General features: G+C 37.0%; 1 protein-coding gene across 1 annotated transcript in view; it reads left to right on the top strand.

Moving 5' to 3' along the window:
- Positions 1-12,604, top strand: part of pvalb6 (parvalbumin 6) — a 61,086-nt gene extending 48,482 nt beyond the window's left edge. The window contains exons 2-5 of the mRNA XM_079821198.1: positions 6,433-6,501; positions 7,916-8,048; positions 8,842-8,951; positions 11,818-12,604. Of these exons, the coding sequence (XP_079677324.1) occupies positions 6,441-6,501; positions 7,916-8,048; positions 8,842-8,951; positions 11,818-11,843 (330 nt within the window). The 5' untranslated portion in view covers positions 6,433-6,440 and the 3' untranslated portion in view covers positions 11,844-12,604. The remainder of the gene's footprint in view (positions 1-6,432; positions 6,502-7,915; positions 8,049-8,841; positions 8,952-11,817) is intronic.
- Positions 12,605-15,563: the final 2,959 nt, after the last annotated feature.

Genomic DNA, 15,563 nt, shown 5'->3' with positions numbered 1-15,563 from the left:
TGTGTAATATCCCTTTTCATCCAGATCTCTGGTTCAAGCAGAGCTCTTGTAGGTTGATGAGCACAGCACACAACCCACCAATCCTAGGTAATGAAACCCACTCAGAACACAATGTGGAGGCAGGGAGAAGTCTGTTATGTTCACCAAGGCTGCATTTTTTTAAATAAAAAAAGCTGAATTTTCAGCATCATCAGTGTCACATGATCCTTCAGAAATCATTCTGATATGATGATTTGAAGCTAAAAAAAAACTAAACATTTCTTCTTATTATTAAACAGTTGTGCTGCTTAATATTTTTTGTAAACTGTACATGCATAAGCAATCTTTCATGAACATAAATGAACAGCCACATAGGCTACTGTAGCAGTTGCCCTCTAGCCTGGCTCGGCCCTCCTATGTACTTCCGCTCAATTTTCATTTTCCTTCAGTACTCCGTCTGGGACTGCGGTGTAGTCTTATGTTGGGTACACACCAAAAGATAATCGGGCTGATTTTGGGCCGATTTCCCCCCTTCAGACAATCCTGTGGTGTGAAGTGTTTCCTGTTTTCCTGTGGTGTAAAGTGGTGTGAAGTGTGTTAAGAGTGTCCGAACCTGCTCAGAAGAACGTCGGAGCCGTCCCGATCGCGAATGCGAATGCAACATGTTGAATATTTACGATCAGAAATCCTGATGTGTGGGGGGAACCCCGAGGACAAATGCGCGCACACTCGTGTGAAACGAAGTAGGGGAGCGCGGGGCACAACCTAACGCGGGGTTAGTTGTAACACGCATGTTTTAACCCTTTCCACACATGCCAGAATGACGAAACTTAGTGTATTTACTAGTTGCCATATCAACATTATTTAGAGAAAAAATAGTGCCAAAATTAAAAAATCTCTGGAAGAAGTATCTGAACAGGTATTTAACCATAGTTAGTGGTGAAGGAATTGGCTGAGCCCCGGTAAGTTAATTGTTTTGCGTGGGGTCGGAATGTATTGTCATCATTTACAGGGGCTAGTCAGTGATTTTTATTGCCGTCCGTCTCCCACCACCCGTGTAAAAATCACCGGCCGAATTATCTACTGGTTTTGACAAACACCAAGGTCGTGTGGTAATTTAATTGCAGTCCGAATTCACATCTCTGAGTTTTCAAGAATATATCACTTCAGAATTCACTGTTTATATCCTTTTTGACCACTGCAGAGCACCGTGCGGTTGTGCTTCATTTCTAGACTTGTATTTCTTTAAATGCTGGCAAGTATTTTCAAGAGCAATATATTTCATCACAGCTAAAAAAAAAATAAAAGGAAGAAAAGCAAGTAAACATTTGAATTGGGCCGTTATTTACGGCAGCATTTTTGCGGCATGTTATGCTGCCGTAAATAACGGCCCAATTCAAATGTTTACTTGCTTTTCTTCCTTTTATTTTTTTTAGCTGTGATGAAATATATTGCTCTTGAAAATACTTGCTGCCGTAAATCTTATCATACCAACCAAGCATATGATTTTTTATTTACAGTAAACAATCATGTTATGGACCAAGTGAGCAGCGCGTTCCCGATTACAAAACTCTCCCCTCCACTGTGAATAAATCACAATCCGAATGCACAAGTTTTAGGTTTTATCACTGAGGTGGCGTGCACAATCTGCACAGTTATTTTTACAGACTTCCATGTGAGAAACAAAGGCGAATGGTGCATGACATGCGTCACGACCAAACGTTAGCGATTGGTTATGGCAGATCCTGAGTGGCTCTGGGCAGATCCAATAGTTTTAAACTTCAACAGAGTACCCACCTTCAAGGAAGTAAACGCTTGTCAATGGAGAGTGGCCAGACTCTCTGTACAAATGAAATGTCCTAGAGTCTGGTAGGACCAGGCTAGTTGCCCTCTTGCAACAGACACATTTCTCAAGACCCAAGTGTATAAACCTCTACATGATGCAAGACCCAAGTGTATAAACCTCTACATGATGCTTGAATAAAGAAGCTCGCCAACAACATTTATTAAAGTTGTTTAATAATGCTTTAAGAAAATGTTGCACTAATCAGTCTGTTATGAAAGATCCCATCCCCCTTCCTCAATACCTGATAATAGACCTTCATGTTGAAGCTAGAAAGTTTTACTAAAGCTGGTTGGCTAACTGAAAACAAAGAAAGGAATGTGTTTTCATTTGACTATTTTAGCTTTGGTATTATAATGGGATATGTAATTTGAATGACATTAATGAACATATTCTTATGATTTAGAATAAACTTAGGGCCAGATTTATGATTTTTTTTTTTTTTTACCTGTCTTCAATGTTTTTCTAATTAAACTTCTCTGTGTGTTTTGTTGGTTGCTAAACTGTTGTATTAGCATGTTTGGCTTTGCCAGCGCAGCTGACATCTACATTAGACCTTCACAAGCAGATAGATCTCGCTGTACCAAACGTCATTAAGAAAAGTCAGCAGCCACGTTACACTCCAGTCAGCAGAGCTGAAGCTTGCTTTTACCCAGCTGACCTCCAACTGATCCAGATCAATGGAACGAAGAGCCAGCTGGAAGGAAAAATACAATCTGTACTTTCACTGCACACCTGCACAACCCATACTGCCAGGTGTGGGGAAAATGACAATGAGGAGTATTTTTTTTAATATGGGCAGGTAAAGGACTAATCAGTCAAGGTCAACTAGAAAGAAGCAGCTTTTTTAAAGCTACACTGTGTGATATTTCCCTCCATCTAGTGGTGAAAAGGTATATCACCATCCAGTGAATTTTAGTTTCTGTTCCTCTCAATTCCGATTTCGTTTTAACTCCTACGGTGGCAGATTTAGTCCAAGATTAACATGGCTTCCAGTTCGACCTCGTCCACATTCGACACGGTGCCATCGAGTGTTAAAACGCGAAAGGCGAAGCTTGAATTTACGGGTATGTCCCTCTTTGGCTAATGTACTTTCAAGATGGAGGGGCAACATGGCGACCCGCATTCGAACCCCTTACCCGTATGTATTTTCAATGGTATATTATAAACTCAAGAGAACATTACTTGAAAGAAGTAAATATACATTAATGAGCACATATATTTTTGAAAGAACTAAGTGTTTTTAGCTAAGAATAAACTAAAAAGGTTACACAGTGTAGCTTTAAAAATGATTACGCCACTCTGACTGTGACTTGTGTGGAAATTATCACTTGTTTTAAAAAGATAGTTACCCAAAAATGAAAATTCTGTCATCATTCACTCAAGTTCATGTCATTCCAAACCACTATGACTTTTTTTAATCTGTAGACCACAGGTGTCGAATTCAAAATATCAACAAAAACTATAGTATATGTCAATGATAACACTGGCAGGAGGTTCACATTGCTCTTTTGAATGGTGACCAGGGGTTGTGATGCTTCAAAAATGACACCTAAAAAGGAAAGCAATAGTTTTGTATGAGCACTCAAAAAAGCACTAAAAAAAAAAATATGATTTTGTTTATTTAAAAAAGCATTTTCATTTAACACCATTGTATTGGTTTCTCATTCAAACACAATTGCATTGTGTTAAACTGACTGCAGGAATGTCCACCAGCTCAACTCAATATTTTAATTTTGAAAGAACATGTTTCAATTAAGTAGGCCAAAAATAACATTTGATGCTTGTTCAATTTAATGAAGTTAATCCAACACAATTCTTTTCAACCACTTTATTTAATTCATTTGATTTGAGAATGGGGGAGTGCGGGGCACAACCTAAAGCGGGGTTAGTTGTAACGCGCATGTTTTAACCCTTTCCACACATGCCAGAATGACGAAACTTAGTGTATTTACTAGTTGCCATATCAACATTATTTAGAGAAAAAATAGCACCAAAATTAAAAAATCTCTGGAAGATATTACTGAACATGTATTTAACCATAGCAAAAGTAAATTTCTTACTTAAGTTTAGTTTTCATCTCTATTTTTTGTGTTTATTTAAAATAAGACAAATCCGATATTATTTTAATCTTACATCTGTTATTTAACAGTTGAGATGTTCTTTAATGCTGATCTTACCAGCAGAAGACACGAGCCGCGGTTTAAATCCCAGTTGCGCAGATCGGGTGTGTTGTAACACTGCGTTACAATGAGCCCCTATTAGAAATATGCCATTATATTCTATACTTTTATGAATTCTTTTGAGAAACCATGAGAAAAGGGTCAAAAATGACTGAGAGTTAATGTTCAGAAATTATTCATTATTATTATGTTTTGAACTATGCTGTATAGCTGAATTTAGCGATGTGTTTGTAGTCAAACTCAAAAATGCTAATATTTTTAACGATTAAAAAATGCCATTATTTTATTTTAAAAGGTTAATAATTGTATTTTATTGACAAAATATTTTAGTTTGTGTTGTATATTTTTTTGATTATATCAGATGACATTTTAAGCTGTTATTTGGTCATGTTACATCGTGCCCCACCACATGTTACAATGTACCCCACCTATGGGGCATGTTGTCACATTTCACTTCAGTTCTTTCGGGGTAAATCAAGAAAAAAGTATACACTGTATTAATTAAACAAAACCACATAATTGTACTAGACGTTTGCAATTAATGTGGGAAAAAATACATACCCTGAACCTCAAGTGGATTTACACAAACTGAGAAAGTCAAAAAGTGTTAGGTTGTGCCCCGCTACATACATGATTTTAGTTGTGTTAAAATAGAATTATAGAAACTAGGAACAGGATTTCCCCTTCCCATCATGCTTTGCACAGGACTGGATAGAGAGAGTGAATGTTGAAATAAAACTTTATTTTATGCCTATCAGAGTGTTTAAGATTTTGTTAAAGGTTTTCTTGTTTGATAACATTTGTAAAGGTTGTAAAAATTGTATGTGACTAAATAAACTAATCGACTAACCTGGATTAGTTGTTTTGATTTAAATTTTAGGATAATTGAACTTAATAGTTTTGGAAAAAATTAAGAATGTTAAACTATGACATTGAATTAACCTTATGTAAATAAAATAAAATAAAATAAAATAAAATAAAACGTAAGTTTACTGAAATAAACAATGTTAATTAAAGGCAACATAACCCAGTTATGGAACCTGATGACATAAAAAAGTTAAGTCTTCTTTTCTTTTTGGAGTTTTTCTCATATGAATTTATATAAAATTGTAATGGAAGGTTTGGATAATGTCAATAATTAAGGAAGCACTACCTTTGTTTATCTTTGTATTTTTTTTTTTTTTTTGTTTTTTTTTTTTTTTCCATTTCTTGTTTTGTTGTTTTTCCTGTTTAAATTGTAACCGGGGTGGGTTTAAATAAGTTGACTTCTACCCACTCCTTTTCGAGCAACAGTTGGAATTGTGATGTTAAAGTATGATGAATTTAACTAGTTGTACAGACTAATCAAAATGCTTCTTTATTGCCTTTGTTATGCGTCTTTATATACTGCTCGAAATAAAAATAAATTCATTCATTCAATTCATTCAAAAATAAATTCATAAGTAAATCCAACGTATAATTTCTTTGAGTGAGGATTTGGAACAGACTGAAATGAAATAATTCACTCAAATCTCATTCTGCACATTTACAATTGGTTATGAGATGACTTATGTTCATTTTTGGGTGGCTGTCCCTTTAAGAACCCTCAAGTACAGTCTAAGCGTACTATCAAAGATAGACCTGTGAGTCATCTGCTGAGGAAGCGTTTGGTGAATGTGTGCTGATTAAAAATGTATTTCCAGCCAAAGTCATCTTTGATCTTGATCTCTGACTTTCTGAGTCTGTGTATCAGTGGTTTGGACTGAAGCAAGACTCTAATGATGCAAAGCCAATCTCTGGCTGACCATTTGAAATCAGTATACATCTGATAGTCGTAATATCTCCTGCAGTCGGATGCTAATTTCAACTCTTTCTCTCTCTCTCTCTCTTTTTTACCTTACTTTTAATGAGATAAAAAGAGAATGGTAGTGAACACTGGAGCTGTGTGGAATCCCTAAAGGACTGTGGGTATTTAGCAGGATACACTCTTATTGGCATCAGTAATTCCATCTAAAAGGTTCTTTAGTGGAAAAAGGCTGTTTAGATTATTAAAATGTTCTTCACACTAAGACAAAAATGGTCCTGTTAAGAACTCTTCACTGAAAGCTTCTGTATGGAACACAAAATGGATGTTCTCTGCAAAACCCCCATTTTGAAACCTTTATTTTTGAGAGTGTATGATGACAGATGTAGAAGCCTTCGAGATGTTTTCCTCTCTGATCTGGAGTTGGGCCTGAGCTGTGTGGTTTTAAAGAATCACACACGTCAGATGTTTGGCATTCTCTCACACCCAGACACTCATTTATAATTTATGATTTTTTGAAGGCCCTTTATTAATTCCTTCTCTTCATGATCTCTAATGCATTGTTTCACGTTGCATTGCTTCTCTGCTATATAGTATATCACTGCTTATTAAATTGTTTTCTCTGCCTGTGTCTCTTTTTGCAGTTGTAGAAATGGCGATGAACAGCATCCTCAACCCTGATGACATTAAGAAAGCACTGGATGCATTTAAAGGTGAATGTGATGTGACATATCACATATGTACTCTTACTCTATAATATGATTTGAAAAACAAATAATATGCAGAAATATTAATACCGGTCTTTATAATTGATGTACAAATGAGTTAACATTTAAAATCACGCCTTTAGGGGCCATTCACACCGAACATGTTTTTGCATTCCACCTTGCTGTTTTCCATCGTTTTTCAATGTAAACATGCACTAGACTGTAAACTTTGGCCACTGCAATCGCATCTTGCATCTTTTGCAGTTTCTCATGCATGACACAGAGTTGAGAGTTGCTGCACTCAAGATAAAAGAGGTGTCGCATCTCATTTTTTAAGGCAAAAATGCCATGAACAGCCCCTTATTCTGTCTTTTTTTTGTATGAGAAATCATAACTGTAATTATAATTGCAGAGGAAAAGTCATAACATTTTGATTCAGAGAATTTGCTGTAAATCAGCCCACATGGAAAGGAATTTTCATCATGTACTCACACTGATGTCATTCTAAACCAAATTATTGTGTGGAACATAAAAGGATTTCAGGAACAGTTTTTTTTTATTATTATTATTATTATTATAATGAAAGTGAATGAGGACTGAGACTGTTGAGCTCTAAAATGACACTGTGGCACCACAGAAGTAGTGTTATTTCAAGACTCATTCCAAGTCGTTTTATTGAAATTGCATCAAACCTGTCTAATGCCACCACATTTGATTTATAAGTTACAGCAGAGGACAAGTTTTAAGGGATACAATTTAATGCTACGTTCACACGTTTACGTTTTTTGTCTTTGTGTTTTTTTGCGTACAGACATCAACTTTATCAAAACGATCCCCGTACACACGAATCCACGAAAGCGGCTAAAAACGCTGTATTATTCATGCCAGGCCAGTAGTTGGCGATGTCACTTTGTAAAGAAGCACTACGTGCCTATAGACTGAACACGTAATACGCATGCGCATGACTGTTTTTGTCATTTACACAGAAACGATAACGTTATACGATAACGATAATGAAGGTTTGCGTTTTCAGGCCCACCAAAATAAATGAACGGCCAAAAACGCTTAAAAAGTTTTTAGTTGAAAGCGGTGTCATGTAAACAGCCCAATCAAGTTTCAATCTGTTTGTCACACATAACTATTATAGGCCTATGACTTCAAAACTCTATAGTGCACAGTTTGTACGGACCATTTTTATGATACATTTATGGTGCCTTTTTGTTCTATTCGAAGCTTGACAGTTCCAGTCAAATTTATTTTCATTAAATCAAGAGAAAATTCACCTTTTGTGCTCTACAAAAGAAAAACGATTTGGAAAAACATGAGGGTGAGCAAATAATGACACAATTTCCATTTTTTTGGGGGAAAATTAATTCCAGACAAAGCGTCAGTGATTCTCTCTGTTTTTATTCTCTCTCAGCCATCGACTCATTCGACCACAAGAGGTTTTTTGAGATGGTAGGACTGAAGGCGAAGTCAGCTGACGATGTGAAGAAGGCTTTCCATGTCCTGGACGCCGACAATAGTGGCTTTATAGAGGAAGAGGAACTTAAGTAAGATTTACACCATTTCTACACTAAAAAAAACAAGCACGCACTGCCGGGGGGTACTAACCCGTGCCGGGTTTCTCCAAATAGGGCTCGCTGCATCCTGCGGTGGACATCCAACCCCGCCCACATCCAAAATGTCACCTTGTGTCCCTGTTTCACCCGAGAAACCTGATTTATTGTATGTATTTGACAGGGTTTTTAGTAGTATGGGGTAGGTTTTGAGTGGGTTTCAGTGTGGTCTGTCATAAAAAGAGAAATATAAGATGAATAAATATGAAAAATTATTAGGTGTGACAGTTAAGTCTTGATGCTTTTTCCTCGTTCAAAGTTAAGTGGGATTTTTCCCCCACAAACCACTTGACTGATTTCATTGGTGCCTTGTAGGTTTAGGGATCAGTGTTTGGTCTTGGCAATCAGTACTGTGATTGACATGACCAATAAAATCGCTAGAATCGGTTTCAGGGCGGAGTTTCCACTGAACTGGTTTGACGTATATGGACATGGGCGTGGCTTCTGGTGTCACACTTGGATGTGGGTCAGGTTGGATGTCCACCACAGGCTGCAGAGATAGATGATGATATCATGTATCGACGGTAGCCAGACGAGATATCATCAAAAGCATCAGCAATCGGCCATATCAAGAGGATTTGGATTTTTAGGCTAAACCCTCGGCCCTGTGGATTTGCGCTACGCCACTTCTTGTAACCCGTAACATTTGTAATTGAAACTGTCTGAATAAAGGCGAGCAAACAAGAGGTTTGAAAGGTGTTCGACTCGCTCTGTTTCCTCTCTGCAGGTTTGTTTTGAAGGGTTTTGCTAGAGACGGGAGAGACCTGACCGATAAGGAGACCAAAGCATTTCTGCAGGCTGCGGACAAAGATGGAGATGGAAAGATTGGAGCAGAAGGTAAAATGGAATGAATATACCGTATAACACCGGGGCATCACACAAATTTTTTTTTTTTTTTTTGAGGCGAGTCCTGGCTCGCTTGATAAGTGATAAGATAAGAAACAAGAAAGAAAACACTTTTTTAAAATAAAAAAACTTACTTGTTCTTTATATAAATGTAATATGTGTTAGACTAGTGGTGTAGTTTTCAAATCCCAACATGCCTAGAGTAAAAAATGACTATGAATATTTATTGTTTAACCCTATAAAGCCTGGTGTGTCATATTTGATACGCAAACTTCTCAGGCCTCTAAACTGTGAACATGATCAAAACCTTGCTGAAAAACCTGTTGTGCACAATATACGTCATGCTTTCTGCTGTCTGATTGATAGTTTATGTTTTTTAGCCTTATAGTCATGCCCCCTTCAAGTCATGTTACACGCGTCTAATTGCTGTGAAATTGTTAAGGATTTTTAAAAAGCAGACGTAAGAACAACTTTTATATTGTTAGTAATATTTCCAGATAAACACTTACTGCACTATTTACCTGATTATATTTTTAAGGAAACTCATGTTAAAATGTGAGTATCAAATATGATTCATCAGGCTTTTGAGGAACATTTATTGGTCCATTTCTCAGTCATCATTGTATTTCATTGCACTTTATGTTTTGCCTTCACAATTAAAACTACAGAGCATTGATCATAAAACTAAGCATTTAAATATCATCTTACTAAGATGTATTATTGGGAGATATAGAGTGACATCTGATCGTTTATGTAAGTAGTCTGCTGTAATAATATAAAAATCCAATTGATATACATTACAAGCTATTAGAATTTAATTTTACTTTTTGGCCATAAACACTATATTGCCAAAAGTATTGGGACATCCTCCAAATCATTGAATTCAGGTGTTCCAATCACTTCCATGGCCACAGGTGTATAAAATCAAGCACCTAGGCATGCAGACTGCTTCTACAAACATTTGTGAAAGAATGGGTCGCTCTCAGGAGCTCAGTGAATTCAAGAGTTGTACCGTGATAGATTGTCACCTGTGCAATAAGTCCATTCGTGAAATTTCCTCACTACTAAATATTCCACATATTCTACTGTTAGTGGTATTATAACAAAGTGGGAACAATAGCTACTCAGCCACAAAGTGGTAGGTCACGTTAAATCACAGAGTGGGGTCAACGCATGCTAAGAGCTTCATGGAATGGGTTTCCATGGCCGAGCAGCTGCACCCAAGCCTTACATCACCAAGTGCAATGCAAAGCGACAGATGCAATGGTGTAAAGCACACCGCCACTGAACTCTAGAGCAGTGGAGACGTGTTCTCTAGAGTGACCAATCACGCTTCTCTGTCTGGCAATCCAATGGACGAGTCTGGGTTTGGCAGTTGCCAGGAGAACGGTACTTGCCTGACTGCATTGGGCCAAGTGTAAAGTTTGGTGGAGGGGGGATTATGGGGTGCAGTTGTTTTTAAGGGGCTGGGCTTGGCCCTTTAGTTCCAGCAACTCTTAATGCTTCAGCATACCAAGACATTTTGGACAATTTCATGCTCCCAACTCTGTGGGAACAGTTTGGGGATGGCCACTTCCTGTTCCAACATGACTGCGCACCAGTGCACAAAGCAAGGTCCATAAAGACATGGATGAGTGAGTTTGGTGTAGAGGAACTTGACAGGCCTGCACAGAGTCCTGACCTCAACCCGACAGAACACCTTTGGGATGAATTAGAGCGGAGACTGGGAACCAGGCCTACTCGTCCAACATCAGTGCCTGACCTCACAAATGCGCTTTTAGAAGAATGGTCAAAATTTCCCATAAACACACTCCTAAACCTTGTGGAAAGCCTTCCCTGAAGAGCTGAAGCTGTTATAGCTGCAAAGGGTGGGCCAACTCCATATTAAACCCTACGTATTAAGAATGGGATGTCATTCAAAAGTATGCGCATGTAAAGGCAGGCGTCCCAACACTTTTGGCAATACAGTGTCGATATCAACCAAATTCCATAATTTTTCAGGGTTTTTTTCCTCTCAAGTATAAGCTCCATATTCTCATTACTATACTATATTACACTACACTATATGAGCTATAAAAGCCTGATGTATCAAATATGATCCTCAACAAAAAACACATATGCAACTTTTTTCTTTGTTTTTTCTGAATATTTAATAAACGGTTCCATTTTTCCTATTAAGTCATAAGGGTTCATTTCAAGTAATAGTTTCCAATTCAGACAGAACCGAAAAATAGTTCAGGGTTCAGTGAGGGAGTCAAATCCCAGATCAATGAACTCTGTTAAAGGGATAGTTCACCCAAAAATGAAAATTATGTCATCATTTACTCACCCTCAAGTTGTTCCAAACCTGTATGAGTTTCTTTGTTCTGCTGAACACAAAAGAAGATATTTTGAAGAATGTTTGTAACAAAGAAGAGAGAGCAACCATTGACTACCATAGTAGGAAAAAAAATACTATGGTAGTCAATGGTTGCTCTCTCTTCTTTGTTACAAACATTCTTCAAAAAAACTTATACAGGTTTGATGACAGCATTTTCATTTTTGGGTGAACTGTCCCTTTAAGGCTTTGAATGATTCACATTATTCACATGAAACTGCTAAGTGTGAACCTTTTAGAATGACTCATTGAAAAAAAAACTTTTTCATAAGGTCATTTGAATCAGGAAACTGCATATGGATGCACACAAACTGACTAGATTTTAAAATTATTGTTGCAATTTCTTTTGTATTTTTTTATTGCACTTACAACATTATTAGTGATAGTCTGGAGCCCTTATTGACACAATGCTTTTACTAAACCACATGACCCTTTTCCATCAAAAACTGCTAATAATTTCTCTATCTCTTTTTGTTTCAGAGTTTACTGCTCTGGTTCGTGAATAAGTGATACAGACTCTTGGCCTGTTCATACCTCATGACCCCTTGACCTCGACCTCAGCCTAAAATGCCCCTGAAGCACAGACACACACACTCACTTAAGTCCCAGGTATACTTCATTTTCCGCGTTCCATTCATGCACAGTTGAGTGCGCGAGCCTTTGAAAGTATACTCCTTTGGCCGTGAGCGTGGAAAGACGCCTTCAGTGCACATCACACGTCTAGTGGACTTTGCATTCAAGTGCTCAATACACGCACATGCACCTGTCACATAAATTGGGCTGTGCATGGACAGTGTGCGCGAACGTCCGCGGACCCTCCTGATGATGAAAATAATGTCACGGATGCAGACCGTTGTGGAACGCGGAGGGCCGAAGTATACTTTGGGCTTCACACACACGCTTACACAATCCTCCTCATGAACACATCACAACCACACACACAAATTTCCCACCATCATGCTATTTATTTTCCTTTTTATACAAAAGTGAGTGTTTCTGCTATTGTATAGATCAAGAGACCTTTTAAAAGGGCAAAACCTCATGCGTTCAATATGTAGATATAATAGAAAGGAAAACAACACACTCTCCATCATCCACTATTCTTTGTCTATCTTAATCTTCCTCCACTGCCCCCGACCTTCCCTCCAAACTCTCTCCATCTCTCTGGTAACAAGCTTTTGTGAAACACACCAAAAGAAGAAAGAGGTCAAGTTGTGAAAGAAAAAAAAATAAAGAGACAATGCCTGAAAAGTTCCAGTGTGTAACGAATCTGTTTGTGTTCTCTTTTTTTCTTCTATAAAAGTACAGTCAAAAGTAAAAATCTATCTATCTATCTATCTATCTATCTATCTATCTATCTATCTATCTATCTATCTATCTATCTATCTATCTATCTATCTATCTATCTATCTATCTATCTATCTATCTATCTATCTATCTATCTATCTATCTATCTATCTATCTATCTATCTATCTATCTATCTATCTATCTATCTATCTATCTATCTATCTATCTATCTATCTATCATCTATCTATCATCTATCTATCTATCTACTTTTTATTATCTAGCAGGTGATTTGTCCCTCTCAAACTGAAATAGTAAATAATTGACCACTTCAGAGACGCTGAATTAACTTCACATGATTTTATTTGTTCAGCAAACAGATCAAGATGTGAAGAATCACAGTTTACAATATCTACAGGAGAGAGTGAACGTCATATATTTTCCCTTGAAGCATAATATATGTAAAACACCACTGTGATAGGCACATATTTCTGTTTTGAATATTCAGCATCAATTAAACTAGAAAATATTCTGAAAGAGGACCAAAAAAAAACAAAAAAACATGCTGATTAGATGCAAGACATCCCTACAAATGGGCACCTCAGGAGAAGGTCACACAAATTACTGTCAAGGTTAAAACGAACATTCACTTTAGAGGCACTTAAGCAGATAGAACAGCCAATTTAAGGGCAGCTTATAATTGGGCACGTCAGATGAATTAACTGAGCCGAGAGACAAAGTTCAAGCACAGAGCAGGAGAGAGACAGATTCAGTCGCTTATCAGAGATGCTGGCGGTCCCAGAGGTCAGACCACATAGAGTTGTAGTTAAAGGGAGAGTTCTCCTAAAAATGAAAATGAGAATTTTCTCACCCATAAGACCTTCGTTTATCTTTAGAACACAAATGAAGAGCTTTCTGTCCCTCCATTGACAGCTCCGCAACTACCACTTTGAAGCGTCCAAAATTTCATAAAGCGATCGTAAAACTGATGAATGACCTTTAGAATCGAGCGGTTTAGCCCACATTTTCTGAAGAGACACGATTACTTTAAATGATGAACAGATTAAATGTAGGTATTCATTAACGCAAACATCCATTGTGGTAAACGGAAGCTCAAGCATGTTCGCTTGATGTGCGAGAACCAATGAGGTTGATTCTCGTGTTACGCAGCACGTTTGAGCTTCTGTTTATGTTCACTGATCAATGTTTATATTTAAAGTGATCAAGTCTCTTCATAAAATTTGGACTAAACCACTCAACTCATGGATTCGTTTCACAATCTCTTTATGAACTTTTTGAAGCATCAAAGTGGTAGTTGCGTAGACTGTTAATGAAGGGACAGAAAGCTCTCTGATTTCATTAAAAAGACCTTCATTTTTTGTCCTGAAGATGAACGAAAGTCTTACAGGTTTTAAGTGATTAATGACAAATTTTCATTTTTGGGTGAACTATCCCTTTAAATCACCCCCAATGGCAACAAACTTGACAGTATACATTTATAAAGTGCATTTACAGTTTTTCTCATTCGCTTTGGTACATTTCTCAGATCAGAATTGAAATTCTCAAAACTACCTGTTCAATCTTCACATCATTGTGTCACTTGTGCACATCAAAAAAGCAGTTTCTCATTTCTTTGAACAAGATGCAAATGATTATGTACAATTCTCTGCTGTTTCCTACATTATCAATTGCTTACGTCATGTTGATCAAAATGTATTATAATGGGTCTCTGTTGAATAGTCTCACCCCCCACAACATTTAGCCATTAGTTCATAGCATAAGTCTTTACATGCAAAATGGTTGAACAAGTTGTCATAATATGTCAAGCATATTTCTATACATTTCCATTAGACGTTCACATTTCTACTTTTTTTTTTTTTTTTCTCTGTGTGCTATGCAGTGCTGTCTTTTCCTTTCTGTATCGCAATGACATGGTCTGTCAACAAATTACAGTACAAACAGTAAAAGCGTAAATGTGAATCTTGTCCAGTCTCTTGCAATCAAACTCCCACATACACTAAGGTGTAACCTACAATTTACAATAATTGTCATCAAAACTTTAGCCATATTTACATCAGAACATCCCTCCAGTGTACACGGTTATATTGACAACATGACTAAGCAATTTGACCGTCTTATCCGTACACAATGACACAAGGACTTGTCATTCTGATGGCACTGACATGTTCATTGACACAGATATTTACTTTTGAGAGATGAACTAAGGATTTTGAGCAAGAGACTGGCTTTTGCAGGTAATCCATGGTGTTTTGCTATTTGTACGAATTGTTTTGAGAAATGCACTTACTATTTTGCAAATGCCAAGGATGATTCGAGAAATGTACCAAAGCGACTGAGAAAAACTGTAAAGGACGTGATGCTTTCAAAAGTGTTTTTGCTTATATGGTGCCAATTGTATACAAGTATTAGAAAATGTAAAAGATGAAAAAGACACTTATTTTAGCACTTAAAGCACTTGAGCTGACCTGCATTTACATTTCCTGGTTGGTCAGCACAACTCCAGCATACAAAACTTGCTGCACTTTATAATGGACTGGAGGAAACAGGACGACAAGAGAACCAGGAAGTGATGTCATGTTTGAAAATACACAGACATGACTACTGGTAAATGTCATTGCATTATATGACAATATCAAACCAAGTGCATTAAGTTTAAAGAAAAAAAATTCACATAACACTTTTTAATCCATTTTTTTTTTTAGGTTTGTTACGTTTTAAATGATAGGTAATACAGATAGAGAGACATTCTGGTTATCAAATGTTATTGTGATGATCTTCACCCGTGTTTACTCTCAAAGGACACCTGTGTAAACTTGAAGAACTGGCTTCATACATGCACTAAAAACCACTGGCAGTATTTATTTCTATATGCCACACCATGAAATTAATATATTTTAAGTGTGATTTAAGTGTACAAAT

The sequence above is a fragment of the Gobio gobio genome (genome assembly GCF_949357685.1).
Source record: "Gobio gobio genome assembly, chromosome: 1".
NCBI lineage: Eukaryota > Metazoa > Chordata > Actinopteri > Cypriniformes > Gobionidae > Gobio > Gobio gobio.
The sequence above is the reverse complement of the archived record's forward strand: the minus strand, read 5'-3'. Positions and strand labels throughout refer to the sequence as shown.